Source organism: Dunckerocampus dactyliophorus, chromosome 8 (genome assembly GCF_027744805.1).
Source record: "Dunckerocampus dactyliophorus isolate RoL2022-P2 chromosome 8, RoL_Ddac_1.1, whole genome shotgun sequence".
NCBI classification, from domain to species: Eukaryota; Metazoa; Chordata; class Actinopteri; order Syngnathiformes; family Syngnathidae; genus Dunckerocampus; species Dunckerocampus dactyliophorus.
This window is the reverse complement of record NC_072826.1, coordinates 10,642,066-10,666,108: the sequence shown is the minus strand read 5'-3', so window position 1 is coordinate 10,666,108 and position 24,043 is coordinate 10,642,066. Positions and strand designations below refer to the sequence as shown.

The window sequence follows — 24,043 nt, the reverse complement described above, 5'->3', positions numbered from 1 at the left end:
AATCCCTTGTTTATTGCGGTTAATTGGTTCCAGAGTCTGATTGGAATAAGTGAATTTCCGATGCATGCATATGTTTTGGCTAATAATAGGCCATATTCAACCACAAAACAGCATGATGTATTAATTATGATATTTTTTTTAAACTGTGATCGAGTGAAGCCAGAAATTGGAATTGCAAAGTGGAGAGAGACGACTGTATAAATAATGGTCATTTACATTTTAAAATGCATTTATTATACATCGAATTGGGATAAATTGCGTCAAAATACTTTCCTGTACTGTATCGATGGGTACATTTATCATTTCATGACCATTAAAAATGGTGCTGATTGTATGTTTTGAAGAAATTGAGGCAACATGGCATGCACTACTTGGCAGCGACCGGCAAAGGCGCTGTTGATTCAGTCTCAACAAGTTTGCAGTCTAAAGACGAACAACATGATTGTCTGGCACAACTCCTCCGCGTGTCATTATTCTTATGAATACAATACTAGCATTGAAAAAGGAAAAATATATTTTTTTAATAATAAAACAGACAACAATAATGGCCCAATAATGAAAAAACAACAATAAATACATTTTATCAAATGCCCATCCATATATTGTGCTTCTGAAATGATCATAATTTCAACCATACTCGTATTTATGCTTTGTGGCATGACATTACAGTAAAAGCCCTTTTGGTTTTGTGGTTAATGCTGTTTCTTTGTGTTCGCAGAGAGAAGACATGGAGGAAAGGATCACGACTTTGGAGAAACGTTACCTTGCTGCCCAGAGAGAAACCACACACATTCACGACCTCAATGACAAGCTGGAGAATGAACTTGCTACAAAGGACTCTCTGCACAGACAAGTAACATGCACACAGCACAACACTGCTGGAGAAACCAGCATAAACCAGCTACCAGCATACCAGCGACAAATGTAGGGACTGGTAGTTGGAGAATTAGTGGAGAATTTTTTGGTAGGCTAAAGTGAAAGCACGTATTGTTCTGTGGTTGCTGCCGAGAGGTCCGCCCCGCCTCACAGCAATCACAAGCGGTCAATGCACAGTCAGCTCCAGCGGCACACTATCTGCCATGGGCTCCAAACACACAGCTACATTGTGCTTCTCGTTATAAAACATATTGCTATGCACTCGGTAATTACATTGTTTTATTTTACAGTGCAGTAACTTGCTTCAGACTCAACTCAAAACTCCCTCACCTTTTTTTCTCTCTAGTGTGAATGATACACAGGCCTACCTCCCCTTCCCTTGCTCATCCAATCAGCAGTCAGAACGCAATCTACATGCATTCACGGGCTTGCAGTGACTCGGATATTTCACATTCTTTTTGAGAATGCACATTTCCCCTACTTTGGTGTTAAAATGGATCTGGAGCGGTGGGTTGCTGACCCCTGGCATATACAATTACATATTTTGAGTAAGGTGCCTCTATTGTGTCCCAATGTGTTATAAAATGGCCCAAGCAATGTGAAATAATATGAGATATAATAATAATGCTTTCTCAACTGTGAAATATTTTACAACCGTGCTATGTCAACCAGTACAAGGGTAGTACATGTTTGGTTTTTGTGTACAGTAAAAGGCATTGTATTGCATAAGGCAGATATTGTTAGGGTTTCCTTAGTGAGATGTAGAAGGTTCATGTGGAGTGCAGGGTGAATCTGAGTTCAGGTTCCCATCGGGAATACAGGAAACATGCTGCTGTCTTGCGTACACGGATGTCACTTAGCCGCGTTATGTTTGTGTGTTTTTGCGAGTCAGAGCGAGGAGAAGGTGCGCCAGCTGCAGGAGATGCTTGAGATGGCTGAGCAGAGGTTGGCTCAGACCATGAGGAAGGCTGAGACGCTGCCAGAGGTGGAAGCTGAACTGGCACAGCGAGTGGCAGCACTGTCCAAGGTCACACACACACACACACACACACATCAATGCACGTTCAATGAAATTATATTACAAGTGAAGTAACAGAAGAGTCAGCAAGTTGCAAAACCCTAAAACACAGTTATAGAGCTAAATGTATGCTGGTACACTCATGAGTAAGTGTCTCCCCCTTTAGGCTGAGGAGCGCCATGGCAATGTGGAAGAGCGGCTCAGACAGCTGGAGTCACAACTTGAGGAGAAGAACCAAGAGCTAGGAAGGGTGTGTGTGTGTGTGTGTGTGTGCCCTGCAGGGTCTCTCTGACCTCTAAATGTGATGTGTGTACATGTGGACTGATGCTTCACATTAGTTGGACGCCTCGCCTCTGTGCTCAGTCATGCATACACCAACACACATCATTTTCCTGGTTCATTGTTGCATGAATTTGAACCAAAACCACATATCGTCCCTGTGACACGTTCACGTTCATAAGAGTGATTTGCTGCTATCTTTAGATTCGGAATAATTCACGCTAGGCTTATTTCTTCCTCTCTGTGCTATTCCATGTCTATACCTAGTGGAAGACGCTCTCTGAGAATGTGTGTTTGTGTGTCTCCATTAATTTACTTCAATAAAATGGCCGCACAATACATTTATTTTCACTGGCACAAAATTGACGACGATGGAATTAGACGAGAGTCATTGTTTGCCAAATTGACCTATATCTGGCGTGCTTTAATCCATGCAGAAATTGCTCAATTAAGCAGCATAAACAATTAAAAGAAAATGTGACGCCTGGTCTTGTCTGCGTTCTTCAGGCTCGACAGCGAGAGAAGATGAATGAAGAGCACAACAAGCGTTTATCAGACACTGTGGACCGTCTCCTTACTGAGTCCAATGAAAGGCTGCAACTACATTTGAAAGAGCGCATGGCTGCACTGGAGGACAAGGCAAGGCCTATACACACCTCATTGTGGCCTCACTAACTAATTAATATACGATCTGCATATGGTCACATCACGGATTTGTTTTGACATCGTTTCAATGTCTTTGTGTATAGAACTCTCTTATTCAAGATCTTGAGAACTGCCAGAAGCAGCTGGAAGAATTCCACCACACCAGGGTCAGTAAACTTTAAATTACGGTAATCCAGAACTAATGTAAAAGGATGCTTGACATTGACATTATTTTATTTATCTATGATGTGACATCCTGAATAAAAGAAATCCTAGTAAAACAAAATTGCAAGTACACTAGTATGCAGTAGTCATTCGCAAGTCAAAGAAGGTGGCGGCTAGCAAAGAGATCTACACCCGAAAAGAAAACTGCACCATAAAATGAAATGAAGACTGAATAGTTTCTCTTTTTGTTCTGTGATTTCGTATATGAATTTCCGCAAAATAGGATTGAATATTAATAAATTGAATATTTTCGGAATTGGAGCGTAGAAAACCTGTTTGTGACCTTCTAAAAATATTTTTTTTACCATTATTAGAGACCTGTAGACATGAAATAACACCCATATAGTCACCTCTCTCTCCACTCGTATTACCTCGTAGACATGGTAAGCGATAATAAGAATAACTTTAGCTCGACGGCTAGCGCTCTCAACTCCCACTCATCGGACCTTGGTTTGAGCCCAAAGTGGAATGTAGGCTGGCTGAACCAGGCGTGTTACATGTAATTTAGGTAAAAGTTCCGACTTACACTAAAACTCGACTTAACATCACAATCTAGGAACGGACCTCTTTCATAACCCGAGGACTACCTGTTTGACTTTGGAAAGATAACATTATCGTTATGGATAATGTCGGCCTAAGACTTTTGCATTGGTGTATGTCATTTTTTTCTGCAGGAACGGTTAATTGGCGAGATTGAGAAACTGAGGAATGAGATTGACCATTTGAAACGTCGCAGTGGAGTGTTTGGAGATGGAAGTCACCCTCGGTACGTAAACCTTTATACGTGCGTGCACAATCTAATGAAGTCTGATACAAGAGCTGGATACAAAAATTCAAAATGATTATTATTATTGTGGTTGTAGTTTGCTGTGGTGTAGAATCGATTGGTTTTTAATCTTTTGGTATCCTTGCCTAAAAACGACACCTCTAAATATGATGCAGTGCAGTGTAGTCTATACCACTGCAAATTAAAAACCATGCCATCATAATTAGTGCCTTGTTGCATTAGTACCTGTTTGACAACGTACCTAATGAGGTGTCCAATGAATGCTGTAGAATGTTAACCCCTGACTCTTCACTACAGCATTGTCTATGTTTTTTGGGGGGGTTTTTCACCTCAGGTCCCATCTGGGTAGTGCAAGCGACCTGCGCTTTTCTGTGGTGGAGGGCCAAGATGGCCACTACAGCACAACTGTGATCAGGCGGGCACAAAAGGGCAGACTCTCATCACTTCGAGATGATCCAAACAAGGTGCTAATGTCATTATTATCCAGCCGTATCGTCATGATGCAAACCAAAGGGTACTTGGAGGGCGGAGGCTAACTTAAAGATCACATGCTTCATTCTGAACTAAGCTCTCTTTATCTGTCTGTCTCTCACCTGCTGGCATGGACATGCTGTCTAATAATGTAAGTCTCTCGTTGAGTCGCATCTTCTCATAACTAAATTCAAGTATGTATCATTCTCCATATTGTGTGTTTATTGTGAGGTAGCTCATGTGTGTCTGTTGTGTCCAGGTTTTCGAGCAGGATTACCCGTCGCTGCGAGGGAGCGTCAGCCACCTCCTCGGCAGCGACATTGAGGCAGAGTCAGACCTGGATGATGACGCTAGCTCGGCCATGCTCTCCCCCAGTGGCCAGTCGGATGCTCAGACTCTGGCTCTGATGCTCCAGGAGCAGTTAGACGCCATCAACGAAGAGATAAGGTGAAATTTTGTAGCGCATGTAACAAGTTCATGATCCCCATGATAAAAATGATACATCATTTGAACAACACCTGTTGGCCATGTCAATTAGATTGAGTTTAATTTTTAATTCATTAGAATCTATTTGGCCCTGGGATTGGCTGGCGACCAGTCTAGGGTGTACCCTGCCTCTCTCTCTCTTAATTTTCACATGTCCTGAATGAAATAGTTTAATTTCATTGATAGTCCACACAAGCGATAATCCAATTTAACCAGATTGGCACTAAATTATATGTTCCCCAACCAACAAACCTTCATAGAAATGACATATAGTGTCTTACAAAAGTGAGTACAACCCTCACATTTCAGCAACTCATGCTATGATATCTGCTCAAAGGACAGCACGATAGAAATTAAACATTGCTGTGTTTTGAGTAATTTGCAGTGAATAATAAACCTTGTTATACAAGCTTTAAAATATATCCATATATCATTTTCGTAGTATTGTGCCGTGAGAAGATATACTGTAATAAATGTGGCTGCTGAAATGTGAGGTGTGGTCACTTTTGTCGGCTACAAACAGTCACGAAGGCACAACTTCCTTCAACGATAGCGTGTAACATTTAATGTGTGTCTGCGATTGCCTGGAGCCAGTCCAGGCTGTGCACCGCCTCCCGCCCAGAGTCAGCTGGGATAGGCTCCAGCATATGCCTGCGACCCTAATGAGGATTAAGCGGCATAGAAAATTAATGACTTTAGCGTGTGCTATGTCTCAGGATGATCCAGGTGGAGAGGGAGTCGGCTGATCTGCGCTCCGACGAGATTGAGTCACGCGTGAACAGCGGCAGCATGGACGGGCTTAACGTAACCCTTCGACCTCGGGCGCTACCCACATCAGCCACGGCTCAGTCTTTGGCATCATCCTCCTCGCCGCCCACTAGTGGCCACTCAACGCCTAAACACCATGCACGCAATACCAGCCACCATCTCGGCATCATGACTTTGGTCAGACTCACATCGCAGTAGATTAATTACATTATGAAGCATTTGGCTCCTTTTTTTGTTAACGATATGATTTGTTTCTGATAGCCAAGCGACTTGAGAAAACACCGTAGAAAAGTTGCCGTAAGTTTACATACACGAGGCCTATTGTATATTTCGGGCTTTCCTTTGCTGACATTTGTGACTCCTGCAGTCGCCAGTGGAGGTGGACAAAGCTACAATCAAGTGTGAGACGTCACCTCCTTCCTCGCCGCGCAGCTTACGGCTGGAGACCAATTTTGCTCAGTTTACAGGCAGTCTGGAGGATGGACGAGGGTACAGACACTCTCACACAACAAGAAGTGATGACAATTAGCCAGTAATTTACAACCCACAACATAATGTTCTTTTTTTTTTACTAACGTAAAGGGATTATAAATCCTGTTACTTCCTACATACAAAAACAGCGACCTAAAGTATCTCACAGAAGTGAGTACGTCCCTCACATTTTGGCACCCATTTTATCATATCTTTGCCAAGGATAATATAGAAATGAAACTTCTGAAAATAACTCAACAAACCAATTTTTGGCTAAATGTGGGTGGTTGTACTTTTTTGAGATACTATAACTCAGAGTTGACAATAATTATGTCTCACTTCTGGTTGCAGCAAGCAGAAGAAAGGTATCAAGTCATCTATTGGGCGGTTGTTCGGGAAAAAGGAAAAGGGTCGAATGGAGCAGACTATTTGCCGGGATGGGCAGCCGCTACCAGCGTTAACAGGCAAGTTCACCATATGGACAAAAGTATTGAGACAAGGTAGGGTATTAACGGCTCATCTTGCCAAGATATTTCTACAGCACGAGCAAGGTCCTTAAAGTTATGACTGAATCTTGTGGATATTGTTCTGGATGAATGGACAAACACAGACACTCTCCAGAATATTGTAGAAAGTCTTACCAGAAGAGGAGAAGCTGTTATCGCCGAAAGGGGGACCAACTCTATGTTTTATTTTGTTTTTGCTTCCTATAGTTAAAGTGTCCCAAAAACGAGACATATAGTGTTCGACAATAGTGCAACTTGCACTCACTGCAGTCACCACAATGATGCAGACTTTACAGTAACAATATGTGTTTACCGTATGTTTTCATTTCAGACTTTGACATGAGCATTGGAGACACTATGACGCTAGGTAAACTGGGGACCCAAGCAGAGAGGGATCGCAGGATGAAGAAAAAGTAAAGTCTTCCCTCATTTCTTGTTTTATCTCGTATTACTTTTTAAATGCGCTTATTTTTTTCCTGCTATTCTAAATTCCACCTTTAGACATGAGCTTCTGGAAGACGCTAGAAAAAGAGGGTTACCGTTTGCCCAGTGGGACGGCCCCACTGTTGTCTCCTGGCTTGAGGTTCTGCTTTCCTACCTTCTGATCTTCTGTAGTAACGCGACATTTCAGTTATACCGAACACTGTTTTGCCACCACACTGACCTTCCACCGCCGTTGGCCCCTCTCTCTCTTTCTCTCAGCTGTGGGTGGGCATGCCAGCATGGTATGTGGCTGCGTGTCGTGCCAACGTGAAGAGTGGAGCCATCATGTCTGCGCTGTCCGACACGGAGATCCAGAGGGAGATCGGCATCAGCAACCCGCTGCATCGACTCAAACTCCGTTTAGCCATCCAGGAGATGGTCTCCCTCACCAGCCCCTCTGCACCTCTGACCTCCAGAACGGTAACTACAACATAGTGTTAGCATGCGGATTATAGTGATTGGTAAATGTGCACACCAACCTACACAAAACTTGTATTTCTTAAGATTAAGTACACAGAAAACCTTGCTTTAGGTTTCACCAGCACCTTTAGTTGATGAGTCCTCACTCTTTTTGTTATCCTGATCATATGCCCTCAGCAGTGTTGACTCATTTTCTGCTAACATGGATTGCATGGAGCTCTGTAGGAAAACAACACACACGTGGTTGCACAAATATAGCCTGAAATACACTCCCTCCCTTGGCATCACTCAACACAATAAATGTTTGTCTGTGTGGGTGTGTGTTTGTATGCGTGTGCATGTGGGCGGGATGGGGGTCATCATGTGTGAAAATACACACTGGGTGTATGTTTGTTTGTTTGTGTGTGCGTGTGTGTATGCACTCGGGTGTGTTCTCGTCCTCTGAGCAGTCCTCCGGAAATGTGTGGGTGACTCATGAAGAGATGGAGAACCTGGCTTCATCCACCAAAGCGGTCAGTACCATCTGGGTGCTCCCCTCGCCTCCCCCGACCTTCTTCCCACCAAACACTCGCACACACACCCCACTTGTCTCTGCCACGACACACATACGTCCACTCCCGGACTCCGCCTCTCAAAAAACACACAATGCCCATACTAACACTAACGTCTCTCTGTGCTTGTGCTGGTACTTGTGTGTTGTTGTGGTGTGTAACCTGTGCTTTTGTGTCATGGTTGTGCCAAATCATACGCAGATGTCTCATTTAAGGTACTTCAAGGTGAAGTACCTGACGCCGTTTCTACAATGGGCGTGTGTTTAATCAGCATGTGTTTTGAATTTGTGTATTGTTTCCGTCATGCTGCCGCTCAGGCGAATGAGGAGGGCAGCTGGGCACAGGTGAGGTTGCTGCTTTGACAAAATTTCTCCAATCAAACATCTTCACATGAAGTCACAGCCCCAAAACAAACTATTTGACACCACCTGTCAGCCAAACACGTACTCACCGAGTTATAGTTGCCAGTGCCCTCTGGTGTACTGTACTTTGTATCTAAATACAGTTCAACCTTGAAGGTCAAACACTTCTGGGGCACTGGTCCACATCCGCTTTGGTAGATTTTTAAAACATTTTTCCACATAGGAAATGGGCATAAAAATAATTATTTCCGGATTCCCATCATAAAACCTGTCTAAAGTGTAACAGGTGACATTTTGACACGGTCATACAAATTACTGTTCTGTAAATAGAATAACATAAAAACAATAAAAAACTCCACACTTTATTGATAACGATGCACTGCGAAAATTAGTTGCGTCGCAATTGCTAACTTTTTACTACTTATGTGTCATGCAAGTGTAAAAAGAAGTTAACCACTGTTAATCAGAAAATAATGACACCCCTGTTTTTGAGTTGCAAAAAAAGCTATGATGCCAAAAACCAAGATCTTGTGCAATATGATGCCTTGCATGATGTAATGTTGTAACTAAGTTTTAGTGGCAAACTACAGATTCCATATTTTTTTATTGTTACTTATTTAGTTTTAGTAGTGTGGTTATTGTTTGCATTTTGCAGAACTTCTCTAAATCATACTGGGAGGTGTTTATTTGAACGTTTCATGTAATTAAATAAGGTCACTAAAAGCATATTGTTATATTGTGCAGATGTATCGAATCTGGTATGTAATAAACGGAACTTTTAACAATAGATATTTAGCCCAAAGTGAATAGTGCCCCAAACAGCAAGCCATCTTACACACTATCTGCACCTTGAATCTTTTATAGCAAAATGAATTGAAGGCAGGATTAATGTTATTTGCTACGCTCGCATTACCTCTGCTGGCGTGCTACAATTTTTCAAAAGACCACACAGGTGTGATATAACCCAGAGATTATTCTGTGTGCACATTTTGAGGCCATTTCACCTCAAGCAGCTGATGTCAACCACATAGGTTGTTATTTATTAATCACCGTCTGTTCATTCACAGTCTTTCATTGTACACATCAATAACACTCCTCTCCTTGCAGACGCTGGCATATGGAGACATGAATCATGAATGGATAGGGAACGAGTGGTTGCCAAGTCTCGGTCTTCCTCAGTACCGATCCTATTTCATGGAGTGTCTGGTCGATGCGCGCATGCTGGACCACCTGACTAAGAAGGACCTGAGGAGCCACCTCAAGATGGTGGACAGCTTCCACAGGTCTGCAGCGTGAAGCTTTAGATTGTGAACAGTAGAAGATTAGAAGAATGATCAAGTTATGATTCTTATTATTGGCATCCCTCTGCTTGTTTATGTTCACAAGGGCGAGTCTGCAGTATGGGATCATGTGCTTGAAAAGACTCAACTATGACAGGAAAGAATTGGAGCGTCGCAGAGACGACAGCCAACATGACATGAGAGGTATATCAGTGTTTAAGATAGCAATAAAGAAGGCAATAAAGCAGCCATGTTCACTTTTGCACACATCAACAGCCCTACAGGGCCAGTGTACCGCCTAGTGGCAGAGAGTGACCAACGCATGGCGACAGCTGCACTTTCATTTGTCAAATAGTCAAGCCAAAAAAGGGCAACAATCGCCACACTCACACGCACAATTGTGATGCCAGAACACTTGCATTATTCTCCGGAAGGCTACCATTAAGTCTTCTCCCTCAAATGTGATGCTGTAAAAATTGAGGCTATGTCCGCAGATACACTCTTCAGTAAAGTATCTAATGTATTCTCACTATGCAATTCTATTTATACTCACATGTCAAAGCAACAGATGGCACTATAACCCCTTACCTTAAAGCCATTTATTAGAAACATGAAAAAAGTCATTTCTGGACAAGGCATAATGTCAGCAAAGAGGGTTCAAGAAAAGGGAACTCATAGAAAATAATGGTACACACTTTCATATTATGCAAAAAGACACCAGTCCAAAATGTCAATTCTGAAAGTGTATGGAATGTGAATATGTTTGGATATGTAATAATAATGATAATAAAAACACGTTTAAATGTGGACAAAGGGCTACAACACACATACAACATGAACACTCAGACCTCCGACCTCCGCCAACACCAAGCACTCGTAAGGGGTGATAATGCCCACTATCTTCCTTGGATTTGAGATTTTACAATGAAAAAGTGTGTATTTACAATCAGGATGCTATCTCCAATTACCACATAAAAAACATAACCCCTACAATGTTCTGTGAGCTTTCTGTGTCCACAATACACACTGATATTCATTGTAGCCTGCCCTCTCACCCTTTTGACCTTAAACTGTGTACATGAACTTGATTCAGCTGTTGTTCAAATCAGGCCCCTGGCCAGTTTAGACACACACACACACACACACACACACACACGCCGCCTGTTCCAGCGTGGAAAGTTTACTGACAGCTGGCCTGCAAAGCAACAAAGCGAGTGTGCCAGGCACTTGACACTATGTGGACATGCACGTTATCTCTTTATCTCTGTCTCTGTCTGTTTCTCCTTTTAAGACCCTTTGCTCTTTATCAATGCTTCACTGGCTACGCTGAATGATCCTTGTTCTAGTACATAAGTACACTGGAGCCGCTGTTGTTCACTCTAGATGTGTTGGTGTGGACCAATGAGCAAGTGATCCACTGGGTCCAGTCCATCGGTCTGAGGGAGTACAGCGGCAACCTGTTGGAGAGCGGTGTTCACGGGGCGCTCGTCGCTCTGGACGAGACCTTCGACTACAGCAGCCTGGCCCTCATCCTGCAGATTCCTATGCAGAACACACAGGTGCTGGCAGAGGAAAGCACACTTTGGAACAGTACATGTAGCAGGAAAGCTCCTCTCTGGTGATTATGTTAAATTAGCCTAGATGATGCAGCAATATGTTTGAAACCAGCGTTTCTTTCTGCTGGCTTCATTCTGCATTTACTTCTGCTCTAGTTATTCGCTGATCCTCATGGGCTCACAGAAATGATTCCCCAATCATAAAGTTTACTATGAATGACTCACAGGAGTAGTGGTCATCATCACACCAAAAAAGCTGTTCAAGGACACGCTGTCATTTAAGGATGATTTTTATTTAACAGCTTTTGTACACTATAGGGACAATAAGTATCGGGACAGCTTGCCATTACAATTACAGGAAGAAAAAGGTTAAAGAAATCGATCCATAAGTCTTTTCTGCTGCGCACTGAGGTCATGTGTGTTTGTTTTTCAGGCCCGGCAGGTTCTAGACAGGGAGTTCAACAATCTGTTAGCCTTGGGGACCGACCGGCGTCTCGAGGAGGTGACATCTCATGCTGCCGGTGTGATTCAATTGTTGTTTACAACAAATAGCCTCACTCTTCTCCTTGACCTCGCAGAGTGGAGATGACAAGTCCTTTCGACGCTCTCCATCGTGGCGAAAGAGGTTTCGGGCCAGAGAGGGTGGGGCGGGGCTGGGGATGATGGCGGGCTCCATGGAAACACTGCCTGCTGGCTTCCGCATGCCCTCCATGTCCATGCCACCCTCGATGAATCTCTTGCCCAAGAAGCAGCTCCAGCCTGAAGGTGTGGACTCACCACATCTCCCAAACTTCGGACACGAGTGTGCTTTAGTGTGTGCTTGTCTCTAAACTTTGTCTCTACTAACCGCATGCTGTGTTTTCTCTTGCTCGCCGGCTCTGTCCCAAGCTCCTCCCCCAGCGTCACCAAGGCTCGACCCCTCTACGGTGCGGACGTACTCATGCTAACTCCTTTTGGCTTACTAACAGGAGCCCTAATGTTAACAGGTAAGCTAACAAAAAGCCAACATAAACTAGAAAACATGGTGCAGGAACCCTTTCAAAAAGCATATACTGTATATACACAGGTAAAGTGTAAGGTGTAAAGGTGCATGGTGGATTTATGCACCGAAAGGATGATGTTGCATTTATAGAAAATACATTACATGAATAAAACAACACTAATTCACTGCAATATCATCTACTGGCATTTATGGTGTGTTCTGTTTTGGTGTCACCCACTCAATTGATTGTCTCCTGTGAAAGTAGCTCATGTAGGCTTTTATTTGTCCATACTGTATGTGTGCAAAGACTTTCAATCTTTGACCATATACTTGACCATTTATCCTTTTATCGTGTCTGGCAATCATTACTTCATCAACTGCAGTACCAGCCGTCTATTAAGGCTAACATGTTTATTATGGGGAGGGAGCCCTTTAATTGTAGAAATGTATTATAATGTTCATATTAAATAATATTATATCATCAAACAAAACATCAGCAAATTAAACTGACCCCTCTGCACGCAGCCGCCCTCCTCCTCTTGCACCCACACACACACACGCAGTCAGGACTCATGTCACGTTCAAAGACAGCCGTAAATGACAAAAGTCTCTACAGTGTCTAGGGGTGTGTCCCGATACAACTTTTTGACTTACGATTCGATACCGATATTACAGCCTTGTATATCGAGCAATACCGATATCAATCCGATATCAGCACGAATCATACATACTTGTATTATTTATTTTGTAATGTGGAATGTTAGGAAATGCTTGATCAAGTGTTATTCAAACAGAGGACAATACGGTGTACATGATATATAACATGCATCATCCCATGAGTTTGACATTCTTTCCTCTTTTCTGTCCCCCAGTGCATTCTCATTACCTATATGGACACATGCTTGCGGCCTTTTGAGAGTGATATGCCAAATTTGGAGAGAGTGGGATCAGGGTGCCAGTGGGGAAGGGGCTTCTGTCCAGATGAGGCCCCGGCTCGCCTCACACCTTTCACCTCTCCTTCGGACACGTGCAATACCAAGGCCAAGTCTGACCTGTGAACTCTTGAGAGCGCTCACACAGGCTGCTCTCGCTGCTGTAAAGGAGACTCACTCCGGTCTCTCCCAGTTGAACCCAGTGCTCCCAGTAGCCTTGTCGTTGTGGTTTTCGTGCTCCCCCTGATCTCAGCTGTGGGTCGTCGTCCTCGTTCCTAAAGTGTCAACATGGACCACCACTACACATTATCGGTTATGCAAGGTATTACGCAATTATGGTGTCTGTATATAAAATGGATGAGGTGTGTTTTTTATAAAGTATATATATATTGGAAATATATATGGAAAATGATATAATGGCTGTATGAAACCTATCGCCCTGTATTCAATAGTGACTGTTCTCTCACTCTTTCTTTTTCTGTCGGACCTTCGTGTGTCTTTTGCTGTATGATGTAAGTGTGAGTTGTTAGTGGGAGGAGCTCGCTCAGAAGTGTCGCAACAGTTCTCCTCACAGGTTCATGGGTCCAATTTCTCTCTTTGCCTCTTCTTTGCCGTTCCTTCTTTTTCTCTCCTCTTTTTGACACCACGTAGCTCTCTCCCGCCCCCTCCCCCCTTCTGTATGACACTATGTAGCCTAGACCAGGGGTCGGGAACCCAGGGCGCCGGAGCCGCACGCGGCTCTTCAGCCTCCTTGCCGAGTGCTGTGATTTTTTTTAACACTGAAGTAGGGGAAACGTGCATTTTCGAAAAGAATCCGTAATATCCGACTCACCGCAAGTCCGTGAATGCATCTAGACTGGGAAGGGGAGGGAGGCTACTGTATGCAGTGTGTCTCACCGGAGAGAAAAAAGGTGAGGGAGTTTTGATTTGAGTGTGAAGCAAGCTGCTGCGCAGTAAAATAAAATGATGTAATTAACGAGCGTATAGCAATATGTTTTACAAGGAGAAGCGCACTGTAGCTATGTGTTTGGAACCTGTCACACACTAATCGCCAAGGTGGTGACTCCGGGAGAGGCAGATAGTGTGCTGCTGCAGCTGACTGTGCATTGACCGCTTGTGACTGCTGTGAGGCAGGGCGGACCTCTCGGCAGCAACCGCAGAACAATACGTGCTTTCACTTTAGTGCGCCAAACACCAGTGCAAGTCTCCAACTACCGGTCCCTACATTTGTCGCTCATCGCTTTTGGGAAAATAAGTCACCAAGAGGGTTTGGAAAGTTGTCAGATTTATTGGGAAAATGGCCAAGCTGGCAACACTGGGCTGCACATGAGATGGGAAGGATGGGAAGCCAACATTACAAGTTTATAAGCTGTGGTTTTTTGGGGGTTTTTTGACTGGAAGAGGAGGCGAAATGGCTCTTTTCATGCTAAAGGTTGCCGACCCCTGGCCTAGACAAACAGTGAGTGTGAGAGCGAATGATATGGTTGTCTGACTTTTACGATGCGGATGTTTGGTGTGAACACTGTAGCGCCTCTCTGCTGCTGCTGCTGCATCATGTCATGTGATGATGTGAAACTGCTCCTGACGATTCCCGTCCATCCGCCTCCCATTTAGTCGCCATGGCGACGTGCCAGTGAGGAGTCAGTACTTTTAGCTGCCCTCGTTTAGTGAAAACATAGCGTACGATCCAGTGAACTGCTGAATGGGTGTACAATCTTTTCTTTTTTTTTTTTTTTTTTTTTACTGTTTTCAAAGGTGTCTAAAAGTGTAACATGCTATGTGGCAGCTATGAGTACTGTGTCTTTATTCCAGGTGTGAAACAATGCTGACATATCAAGATTTTATGATTTGGCTATTTAAAAAGTGTACTGTATCTATGACACTATATAGACATGAGTAAAGCTGTTTTTTAAAGATGTGGATGTGGTGTATTTCACTTGGGGTGCTGCTTTTACAGTGGAACTTCCTCGAAGTCATACAATTTGGAGAGACAGAAAAATACACCTGTAAATTTCAGAGGCCTGATGTCATCAGAAATTTCAGAATGTCTGGTGAGACTTCAGGTCAGTGAGCATCGAAACAATTCAGTGTGTGTGCCTGTTTGGGTTTTTCTTTTGTTTGTTGCGTGATGCCACAGCAGATGCCAAAGAGGAAAAATGTGATGATGACCATAGAGCCGGAAATATATTTATCTGGCGGAGCAACACAACGCCTCGCTCGTCTCAGCGTCACTCACAGTGCCTCAAGTGGATACTACTGGCTCTCCATTTCGCTACGAAGACTCAACAAGATGCTCGTTTGCTATCAGCATTTATTTACCTGAGGACTGGAGCACAAGTCTCTTGCTGGAAGACACAGCCATCCCAACGAGAGCGGACAGTGTAAGTGTCGTCGCTGTTTCTATGCTGCTGTTGTTGACGGGAGTAGCGTTAGCTCCCAGAGGCTATGTGAAACCAGCGTACCTAGGAAAGAAGTTCCAGTAATGTTTTAAATCATTTATTTAATGCAGCAGGAGGTTCTTTGAGAGGACTTTATAGTCGTGATAGGTGCAATGCTAGCTGGCTCATGCTAGCTCGTTTTCTCTCGTTAGAACACACAGAAAAGGGAAAGAAATTTGTGTTCATGTTCCACATCAGGATTGTGGATGATTGGCAAAATACTGAATACAATGGAATGGCAGTAAAAAATGGTAAAATATACTTAAAATATTGTATGTAAAATTTATAAAGGGTTTGTGATGGGGACAGCTTGGCAGTGGTACTGATTAATTCAATTTTCGTGAATTACACTAAGATCTTTTTTGTCTGCATTTACTAATAGCGTAGACATTGTATTGAAAATGGTCTTTATTACAAGGACTGGTCAGGAAATATCACATTTCCAAACATCTACAAATACACAACAATCTTAGTTATAAAAGTCAACAATAAGTTAGCAAAAAAAAAAGACAAAACAATACAAAATAAACTGGCAAAACCACTCTGTAGAAAAAGGGAACGTATTTACATCACTAGCATCTGTAACCAGTTAAACATTTAAGCAGATCTTGGTCAAAACTGCCATGATACAGGTTGGCCCCACAAATAAACTCATGGTTCTTTAGTTTTTTGCATTAAAAACACACACAAGAGTGAAAGATCAGGGAAAGGTTTCGAAAAAGAGGAAAGCTTAAATTAAGTAAGGAGAGAAACAAGGCCCTTGTTCATGCAACGTTTTTTTCAACTGTAAGCTTCCAAATGTTTGGACTGTGGCTTTAAGGCAGGGAATAAAGGAAATAAGGCCAAAGGTGGAATTCATTAGTTACTGTCAAAATGATCTATAGTTTAAATATTGATATTGAGTTGATATTGAATATGTTTGGGGCACTGTGTGCTTCCTTGGGTCCACTCTGGGGAGGTTTTTATTTGGGAATGTCCACAGGAAAGGGCAGAGATCCATCTGCTGCTGCCATGCTGTCCACAATGGAGCTCAGGGTCTGGATGGTGGCATGCTCTGGAGATTCGGAGGCACTCAGAAGCTCTGCAGAGAGTCACACAATATGTGAGTGATGCTGCACTTGTGTGTGTGCTCTGGTATTCGGCTTTAACGGGGACAAAAGTCTCCAAAGTAGACAAACATATGAATGCAGGATCTGTTCTGAAAGATTTTTTTTAGCATTGCTTGAACCGAACTCACCCTCGCTGCTGTAGCTTTGCGTGCACTGCTCCGGGGTGCTGCTCCACTCCGGGCTACTGCAGCAGGTGCTGCCCGAACTGGGCTCGCTGGACGACGACACCTGTTGCCATGGAGATGCACACAAGCAGAAGTTGCTGTCAGTCACAGCGTTATGACATGGCACACCATTACAGAAACACTGTGGCGTAACCTACCACACACACACACACAAGACCCCCCACAGTGAGGCAAATCTAACACATTTGCACGTTTAGAAACCTCATTTTACTTCCACTATCATTTAGATGAACTACTGTCATAGACTTTGCAACAATAACAGTAGCCCAAAAGCAAAACAAAAGACTGCTGCAAACACATTCAATCTCTCACTCCATCACCCTGTTTGGATCATTCAAACATGCCATTCCCTCTTCCTGCTACTCACTCTGGGTTGGTTCTGTCCAGCTCGGTAGTGCAGTCCCTGCTGCCCCATCTCTGTGTCCTGCTGGTTGAAGGAGGACACCAAAGCCTGAAGCCTTTCAATGTACTGAATGGCGCTCCTCAAGATCTCCACTTTGGGCAGCCTCTGGTTAGGGTTCATCAGGGTGCTCCTCTTCAGGGCATCAAAAGCCTCATTGACCTTCTTCAGGCGCCTCTTTTCCCTCAGTGTGGCCGCCCTCCGACGGTCCATGGTCACCGTCTTCCGTTTGCACAGCTTGCAGGCCCACGGCAGGCACTGACCCGGGCAATGAGGCTCAGATTGAGGCGACAGGCTGGACGGTGAGGGTTTATCCTCAGGTGGCGTCACCCCAACACCTCCAGACAGACTTGCGCACAAACCCATCATGGAGTTCCTGTCCTGGAAGCCAACTTGGTCATACGCCCCGGGCAGGCGAGAGGGGAAGTAGTTATCCCCTCCTTCATAAAAGCGTTGGTCTGGGAAGAAGTAAGGGTTGGTCTCAAAAAGCTCCATCTTGGACAATGTTGTGGTGTGTGTGTGAGGGTACAAAAATCCCTTGCCTCCCCTTTGGAACCGCTATATCATACACGCTCTTCAAGTCCCGCGCCTGTACGTGTGTGTCAGAGTGTACGCGTGTGTGCCTTGCCTTCGTCCTTGGCCTGCGTTTGTGATGAGTGGAAGACGTGTGGTGACAACTGGTGTGGAGCAACTGTAGGCTGGCATTTAAACCCCTCTGCCTGCTGCAGGATCACTGGGTTAAATTTAGCACGAGCCCCCGGAAACCTGACACGACGTTTAGCTGTTGCTGCACATCTACACTTCATATCTCAGTTGGGCCCTGATCTCTGGAGCTTTCACGGCCCGTCCGTGTGCGTGCGTGTGTGAGTGGGGTCTTTGTGCTTGCGTGTGTCTCAAGAGCCTAGCATATGATCGGGTTGCTGTGGAAATGAGAAAGATAACCGTGCATCAAAGATGTCTGTCTTAATGAGCTAATCCCAGCCTCGCGTCTCCATCTATGACGCTATACATGAAGTTAAGGACAGACAGCCTGGAAGCAGCTGTCACTTCTACCAATGATATGCAATGACAATTCAGTTGTTTGGCTCGTAGTTGTTTATAGAAAGGAAATGAGGCCGAGGATTGTTTGTTGTTTATCTAAAACTAGGTCACAAATTAATACTTCATTGTTTGACGCCCGATTGATCAGCCGGGTTGGCATGGAAACACACAAACATGTTCAACCGCATTAAAGCTGAGCTCGGTTATGCTTGCGCACGTCCAAAAAGCTCACAGTGTGATGCTGTCGGGGAGCTTTCTGATTCACACTGGACTCGGAAGCAGACAAGCCCGCGCAAGAACGGGCAGAGCTCAACACCAAGTTGTCGCCATGCTGCTCATACTCCGTGAGATTTGAGTAGAGTATTGAAAGTAAACATGCAGAGGTGGAAATGTTCTTCTGCCAAAGCTCTCAGTGTTAATCCTTCCAGGATGGCTCTAATTCAGACGAGCTTCCGCAGGCATGGACACACAATTGAAACACACATGAGGGGGACAGTAGTGCATCAAGGCCAGAGTAACTAATATGTCTTTTACATTTAATGCAGAGTACATTTTGTGTAGTTTCTCATAATCCCCATCGTAATGTTGTTAATCCCCTTTTTGTGTGTCTGGCCCCTAGTTTGCCTTTCACACAGTGGGGAAGTGGGACTGGTGCCTTTTCATTTGTATCACTGGACTTGTTATCGTCGCCTCGTGGCACAGTCTGCCTAGCAACAAATGACTAAGCAAAAAACCAAAAAAGAGCGCGAGCAATTCTGTTGTGTTGGGTTAAACGCTTAAGATGATGTTTCTTTTCGAGACGTTTTGTAATAATTCACACATGGTTTTGTTGTCTGTGTAAGAAAGTGTGAATATTGTAGTTTAGCTTCCCTAGTTGGCGCCCGATACCGCTTCAATGTTGTATCGCTCCGCAGGTTCTTGATCAGTTTCACTTGCATTTGGTTTCCATGAAGTCAGATTCGCCACAGTGTTTCCTGTACATTAATTGAACTGTGTCAGCCCGCCTCGAATAAATTTGGACCGCCCCAAATAGATTTGGCACTACCTGTTTGCCCTCACTCGTAAACGCCTTACATTGGGACTGTCTGTGAATGTAGCTTGTCGCCAGTTATGCAAATTAAGATTCCATTGTTTTGATCCATACACAAGTCACGCTTTCATGGGAAACACTCACACCTTCATTTCCTTTCACGAAGATCAAATTTGATTGTTTAGTACAAGACGTCCTTTGACCTGTCACATGCTCCCATAGAAGAGACGTTTTCAAAGCGTGAGGCACGGTAGCTTGAGAAAAATAAAGAAAAGCATATTTTTCGAACCTGCTAATCTGATTTCAGTTATGTAAAAGACAGAAGGAAGAGATTTTTTTGTCCCTAAAATGTAAACACATTCTAGGGCAGTGGTTCTCAATTGTTTTCCGTCATGCTCCCACTGGGGGACAGAATTTTTTTGGAAATACTATTGAGAAACTAATAATATTTAATTAATATAATATTTAATTATCCGTACTGAACATACCGAACTCGAAACTGAAACCAGCGTAATGCAACAAAATAGTGAGCAGTGAAGCATACAAACATATTAAAGAGCCAATCGCATGCTGACTACCACCAATTCATACATGTTGGCAGGTTTGCATTAATAATGGAAGCCCTCCCCGCCTCTCACACTCCCCCGATACTTCACCCACCCCACTATTTTGGAAAACTACACAAATAAGCAAATATGCTCCGGATAATTGTTTTTGGGGGGGGAGAAGGAGAGGCCCAAACCATGCCAAACTTTGGAAATCTCTGTAATACAACATTTGGCTATTTCCTATTCCAAAGAAAGCCTATTGGGCACAATCTGCCTAGCAACAAATGACTAACAACTGAAGACGTGAGCATTTATATTGATCTGATAAGAGCTTGTCATGTTGCTCAGAACCATTCTGAAACTTGTTATTGAATCAATATTATGACATAAAAGTAAAACTATCAGCTGTGTAAGTAGGTATGTCACCCCTAGTAGTGACTAGAACGATGTCCGTATGTAGTATATCGGGTCTTGGTCCGGTCTGGTTCAGGCTTGTTCATGTGTAGAGCGGGCTGGCGCAGGGCTGCAGTGGCCTGTCAGGTTAATCTGTGATGGATGGTCACTGATGGTGCAGGGAGCACAAAGACGCCTGTGTTGGTCTGGGCTACGGCAGGAGTCCCAGTCACTCATAAGGGTCTCACATCTTAACCCATTGTCAGCACAACTAGAGACGTGTGTGTGTGTTGTCGTACATGTCGGGTGGGCACACTTGTGCCTTCTGCAGGGATAATTCCCCCCCTCAGCATTTTTGAAGTGAACACTTGACATGCAATAAATGGTGGCGGGGGGTGTGCTGGGGGTGTTTACTTGCTGTTTATGTTTTGTACGCCATAAATGAACCCAACATGGAGATGGACAGTATGTTCACTATACTGTATTCACTAAGCTAAAGCGTGTGTGCCTATACTGGACTATAAAGTGTGGTACTGTAACTGAGAATTTGGTAGATTGGCATACAGACGGTCATCCCTCGTCACTTTGTGGTTTGAATTCTCTATCACGGTTTTTCAAAAATATATTCATTAATAACTTTTTGTGGTTTTGTGCTTGAATACTGACGATTATTAGTCAACACATATGCATATTTAAGATAATGTTACATATTTTGAGGGAAAAATATATATATATTTATTTTTGTAAAAGTCAACAACAAACAAAACAAAGTAATTTTTGGAAAATTTGGTTGAGGAAAAGTTGGAATATGATGGGAATAAAGTCAAAATATTATGGGAATAAAGTTTGAATATTACGAAAAGATAATTTATGAAGAATATTTAAGAAGAAAGTTGAAATATTTAGAAAATTAAAGCAAAAATGGGGAAAAAAAAGAGCAAAGAGCAAAGTTTCTACTATAAAATGCTTTATGCGTTATAATATGTATATGTATACATATGTATGTATACATATATAACTTTGTAGCATATCTGCTTGTCTTGGTTTACAAAATATCAAAGTGGTGCTTGCATCCTTTCATTTTTCACCATGTGGCCCTGTGGGGGAAAAGTTGGGACACCCCTGCTTTAGGGCCGTCGTAGTTTGTGTTTGGCCCTGCTTGTGTTTGGCAAGACAAAGTTATCATAATGTAATTAAATAAATGGTCATTCACTTGTATGGCGCTTTTCCGCCTCCGAGGCACATTTACCTACTGATGACACAGCACCAGGACCAACCGGGGGGGGTTCATTATCTTGCCCAAGGATACTTCGAAATCAGCACGGAGGATCGACCCTGCAACCCTCAGCTTGGGAGACGACCACTCTCCCGCCTGAGCCATGCCGCCCCCCACATCACCTTTGTTCGTGGCGTCTGTGGCGCATGTGTCATTTAAACGGACAGTCGTTGGTAGCGTAGCGGTTAACATAGGTGACCTTCATGCGGTTGAACTGCTCAATTCCTACTCATTTGCCCACACCATAATCCCCATTTATAAAGGAGCACGACAGCCAGTAAGAAAGACTCTTGTCGTGTCTTTCTATGTTCTATGTTTTCTGCAAACACACCTTTATAAGGACATTTTCATTGTGTGGACATTTTGCCTGGCCCATACACATACATTTCTAAGATGAGGTCATTTCACCACATTAGACTGTGTGTGTTGGTGCATGTGTGTGTGTGTGTGTGTGTGTGTGTGGACCAGGGATTGCCCTGTCATTGGTAACACTGTTCCACTTCTCCTCAGTGACAAGGAGCAGCACATTGCAGGACAGCTGAGCATTAGACCCCCATCAGACCCCACCGCACAACCTCCACTCTTAGGTTAGCCTGCAAGATCATCTCTGACCGGCAGACCTGTCATGTGAGCACAGTCGGGAAATCTCATACATGTAAGATGAGAGTAAGATAACAACAGGGAAGGGGTTGCTGATTAAAGGTGGATAAAGCAGGACCTTACAGTAATGGAATCACTAGATTACAACACTTTGGCAGGAAATGTCTAAAAAAAAAAATTGTATTCTGGAATCAGATTCTTTAGACAGATTTGGGTCAGTTTGTGTCAGAAATTCTGGAGAAAGAAGCGAACAGCTCGCGATCCAACGCATACCACATCATGTGCCCATCGTGGCATAGGCCGGGGTGTCCAAACTTAGCACTGAAAAATCAAAGGATGCGGGGGCCACTTTTACATTTTTGAAACCAACTCTATGCCGAGACGTGCATTCAGGAAAAAAAGAGCCTGCGTCGCAGCTTTGTGTTGTTGATGACAAAGGGTATTGTTGGGATGAACCTTATCTTTTTACATTACGCTTCTTCACTCCGTTGCACTTGCATGTTTTATCTTGTAATATTATGCCTTTATTATTTATTATCCTAATATTATAACTTCTACTCAACCTAATTTTCCTAAAATTGCAAATTATTCTTTGTATTCCAACTTTTTTATTACATATTTTAGTCTTTATTATTTCAACTTGATGCAATTGTTTCGTTCTCTTAACAGGATGACTTCATGCTACTACTGTTTCATCCTTTTTCTCATACAATTACTACTGCTTTTTTCCATTTTTGCTGTTTTTTATTTTATTTTCTCGTTTAGTTGTATTTTAGAGTGTGCTGAGGGCTGATAAAAAAAATAGAAAAAATAAATAAATAAATAAACGGGCCATAAATGGCACTTTGGACACCCCTGGTGTAGGCATTGCCGAGTACTTCATGTATGGCTGATGTTTTTGTGTGACTGACGAGTCATTTTAAGACAGGGGTTTTCAAAGTATCCCCTGGGAGGTGGCAACAGACTTCAGGGGAGGCACAGCGGCTTGCGAAAATAAAGAAAAGCAAACCTGCCAAGCTAACTTCCGTTATCCCAAAGACAAAATGTATAGCTAATTACATACAGCGTACTGTCATTCCTGGTAATAATGCATCAAGTTTTAAGAGCTGCAAAAAAACACATTTGAGAGGTCAGAGTTCATTGATCACCCATGTTCTTTCATCCAAGCGCACCCTTGTAGACCTTGCTTGATGCGCTGGAGCACAATCAACAGACAGGGTTGTCCAATATGTGATTTAAGACGAAGAATGAAGATGTAATGTTATGGGGTACCACTGGGAGACGGCAACAGATGCCTCACACATCATTTGTCTTGTCAATATAACATAATCCACTCAGACGACAACTTGTCTTCAAATCGCCCCATGCAAATGCGTCCCTTTCAGGTCACAATGACACAATAGAACCAAGCAAATGAGAAACCCAACCCAGTATTTGCGGTGGGTAATGGCCCTTACATAAGCCGCGGCGCTGTCCAATTTGACTAATGTCTAAAGGAGATGCGACGCTACCACGGACAGAGAATACTCCCATTCATTCCTTTTTAGAATGAAGTGACCCACCTGTGTTTTCACAGGGCTCTGAAGGCCCCGAGAAAGCTTTCTAAGTCAGGGAGGAAACAGTAGTTGTGTCGCCCGGCCCGTGCCGCTGCTCACTAGGGCTTTTATCGCACAGTAATCCCCTACAACAAACAGAATGGGCGGCATGTGCATGCACAGCTGTCGCCGTCTTAGTGCAAGTGGTGTCGGGTTAAATCACAGGAATGGACGACCGGACCGTCCACTGCCCTTCCCTTCACTGGCATGCCACTCGCTGCGTATAGGAAAGAAAACACACACACGGCAACATTCATAACCCACTTCCCACAAACATACTTTGAAGTTCATGCATAGCCATAAAGTTTATATCAACAGCCTATCATTAAA

The 24,043-nt window shown here is 43.5% G+C and overlaps 2 protein-coding genes across 6 annotated transcripts in view; one reads left to right on the top strand and one right to left on the bottom strand.

Annotated features, from left to right (window-relative positions):
• Positions 1–15,012, top strand: part of ppfia4 (PTPRF interacting protein alpha 4) — a 56,489-nt gene extending 41,477 nt beyond the window's left edge. For 4 of the 5 annotated variants that reach the window (XM_054784524.1, XM_054784522.1, XM_054784525.1 and 1 more), the window contains 24 exons: positions 719–853; positions 1,769–1,903; positions 2,061–2,144; positions 2,681–2,812; positions 2,923–2,985; positions 3,718–3,809; positions 4,165–4,294; positions 4,573–4,748; positions 5,504–5,732; positions 5,817–5,852; positions 5,923–6,044; positions 6,378–6,490; positions 6,864–6,945; positions 7,034–7,115; positions 7,235–7,435; positions 7,885–7,947; positions 8,304–8,330; positions 9,456–9,631; positions 9,735–9,832; positions 11,012–11,187; positions 11,618–11,686; positions 11,763–11,949; positions 12,073–12,170; positions 13,039–15,012. In XM_054784524.1, the coding sequence (XP_054640499.1) occupies positions 719–853; positions 1,769–1,903; positions 2,061–2,144; positions 2,681–2,812; positions 2,923–2,985; positions 3,718–3,809; positions 4,165–4,294; positions 4,573–4,748; positions 5,504–5,732; positions 5,817–5,852; positions 5,923–6,044; positions 6,378–6,490; positions 6,864–6,945; positions 7,034–7,115; positions 7,235–7,435; positions 7,885–7,947; positions 8,304–8,330; positions 9,456–9,631; positions 9,735–9,832; positions 11,012–11,187; positions 11,618–11,686; positions 11,763–11,949; positions 12,073–12,131 (2,667 nt within the window). In that variant the 3' untranslated portion in view covers positions 12,132–12,170; positions 13,039–15,012. The remainder of the gene's footprint in view (positions 1–718; positions 854–1,768; positions 1,904–2,060; positions 2,145–2,680; positions 2,813–2,922; positions 2,986–3,717; positions 3,810–4,164; positions 4,295–4,572; positions 4,749–5,503; positions 5,733–5,816; positions 5,853–5,922; positions 6,045–6,377; positions 6,491–6,863; positions 6,946–7,033; positions 7,116–7,234; positions 7,436–7,884; positions 7,948–8,303; positions 8,331–9,455; positions 9,632–9,734; positions 9,833–11,011; positions 11,188–11,617; positions 11,687–11,762; positions 11,950–12,072; positions 12,171–13,038) is intronic. The other variant, XM_054784523.1, reaches the window with a different exon arrangement.
• A 743-nt stretch (positions 15,013–15,755) lies between these two features.
• Positions 15,756–17,895, bottom strand: myog (myogenin). The gene is made up of 3 exons (XM_054784584.1): positions 17,198–17,895; positions 16,774–16,873; positions 15,756–16,617 (listed from the first exon to the last, which is right to left on the bottom strand). The coding sequence occupies exons 1-3, from the start codon at positions 17,723–17,725 to the stop codon at positions 16,499–16,501; spliced, it is 747 nt and encodes a 248-aa protein (XP_054640559.1). The 5' UTR covers positions 17,726–17,895; the 3' UTR covers positions 15,756–16,498.
• Positions 17,896–24,043: the final 6,148 nt, after the last annotated feature.

Coding starts and splice junctions, on each gene's coding strand:
- myog (XM_054784584.1), bottom strand. CDS start 17,725: ATGGAGCTTTTTGAGACCAACCCTTACTTCTTCCCAGACCAACGCTTT. Junction 16,874..17,197: donor CTGGACAGAACCAACCCAGA/GTGAGTAGCAGG, acceptor CCATGGCAACAG/GTGTCGTCGTCCAGCGAGCC. Junction 16,618..16,773: donor GCAAAGCTACAGCAGCGAGG/GTGAGTTCGGTT, acceptor GACTCTCTGCAG/AGCTTCTGAGTGCCTCCGAA.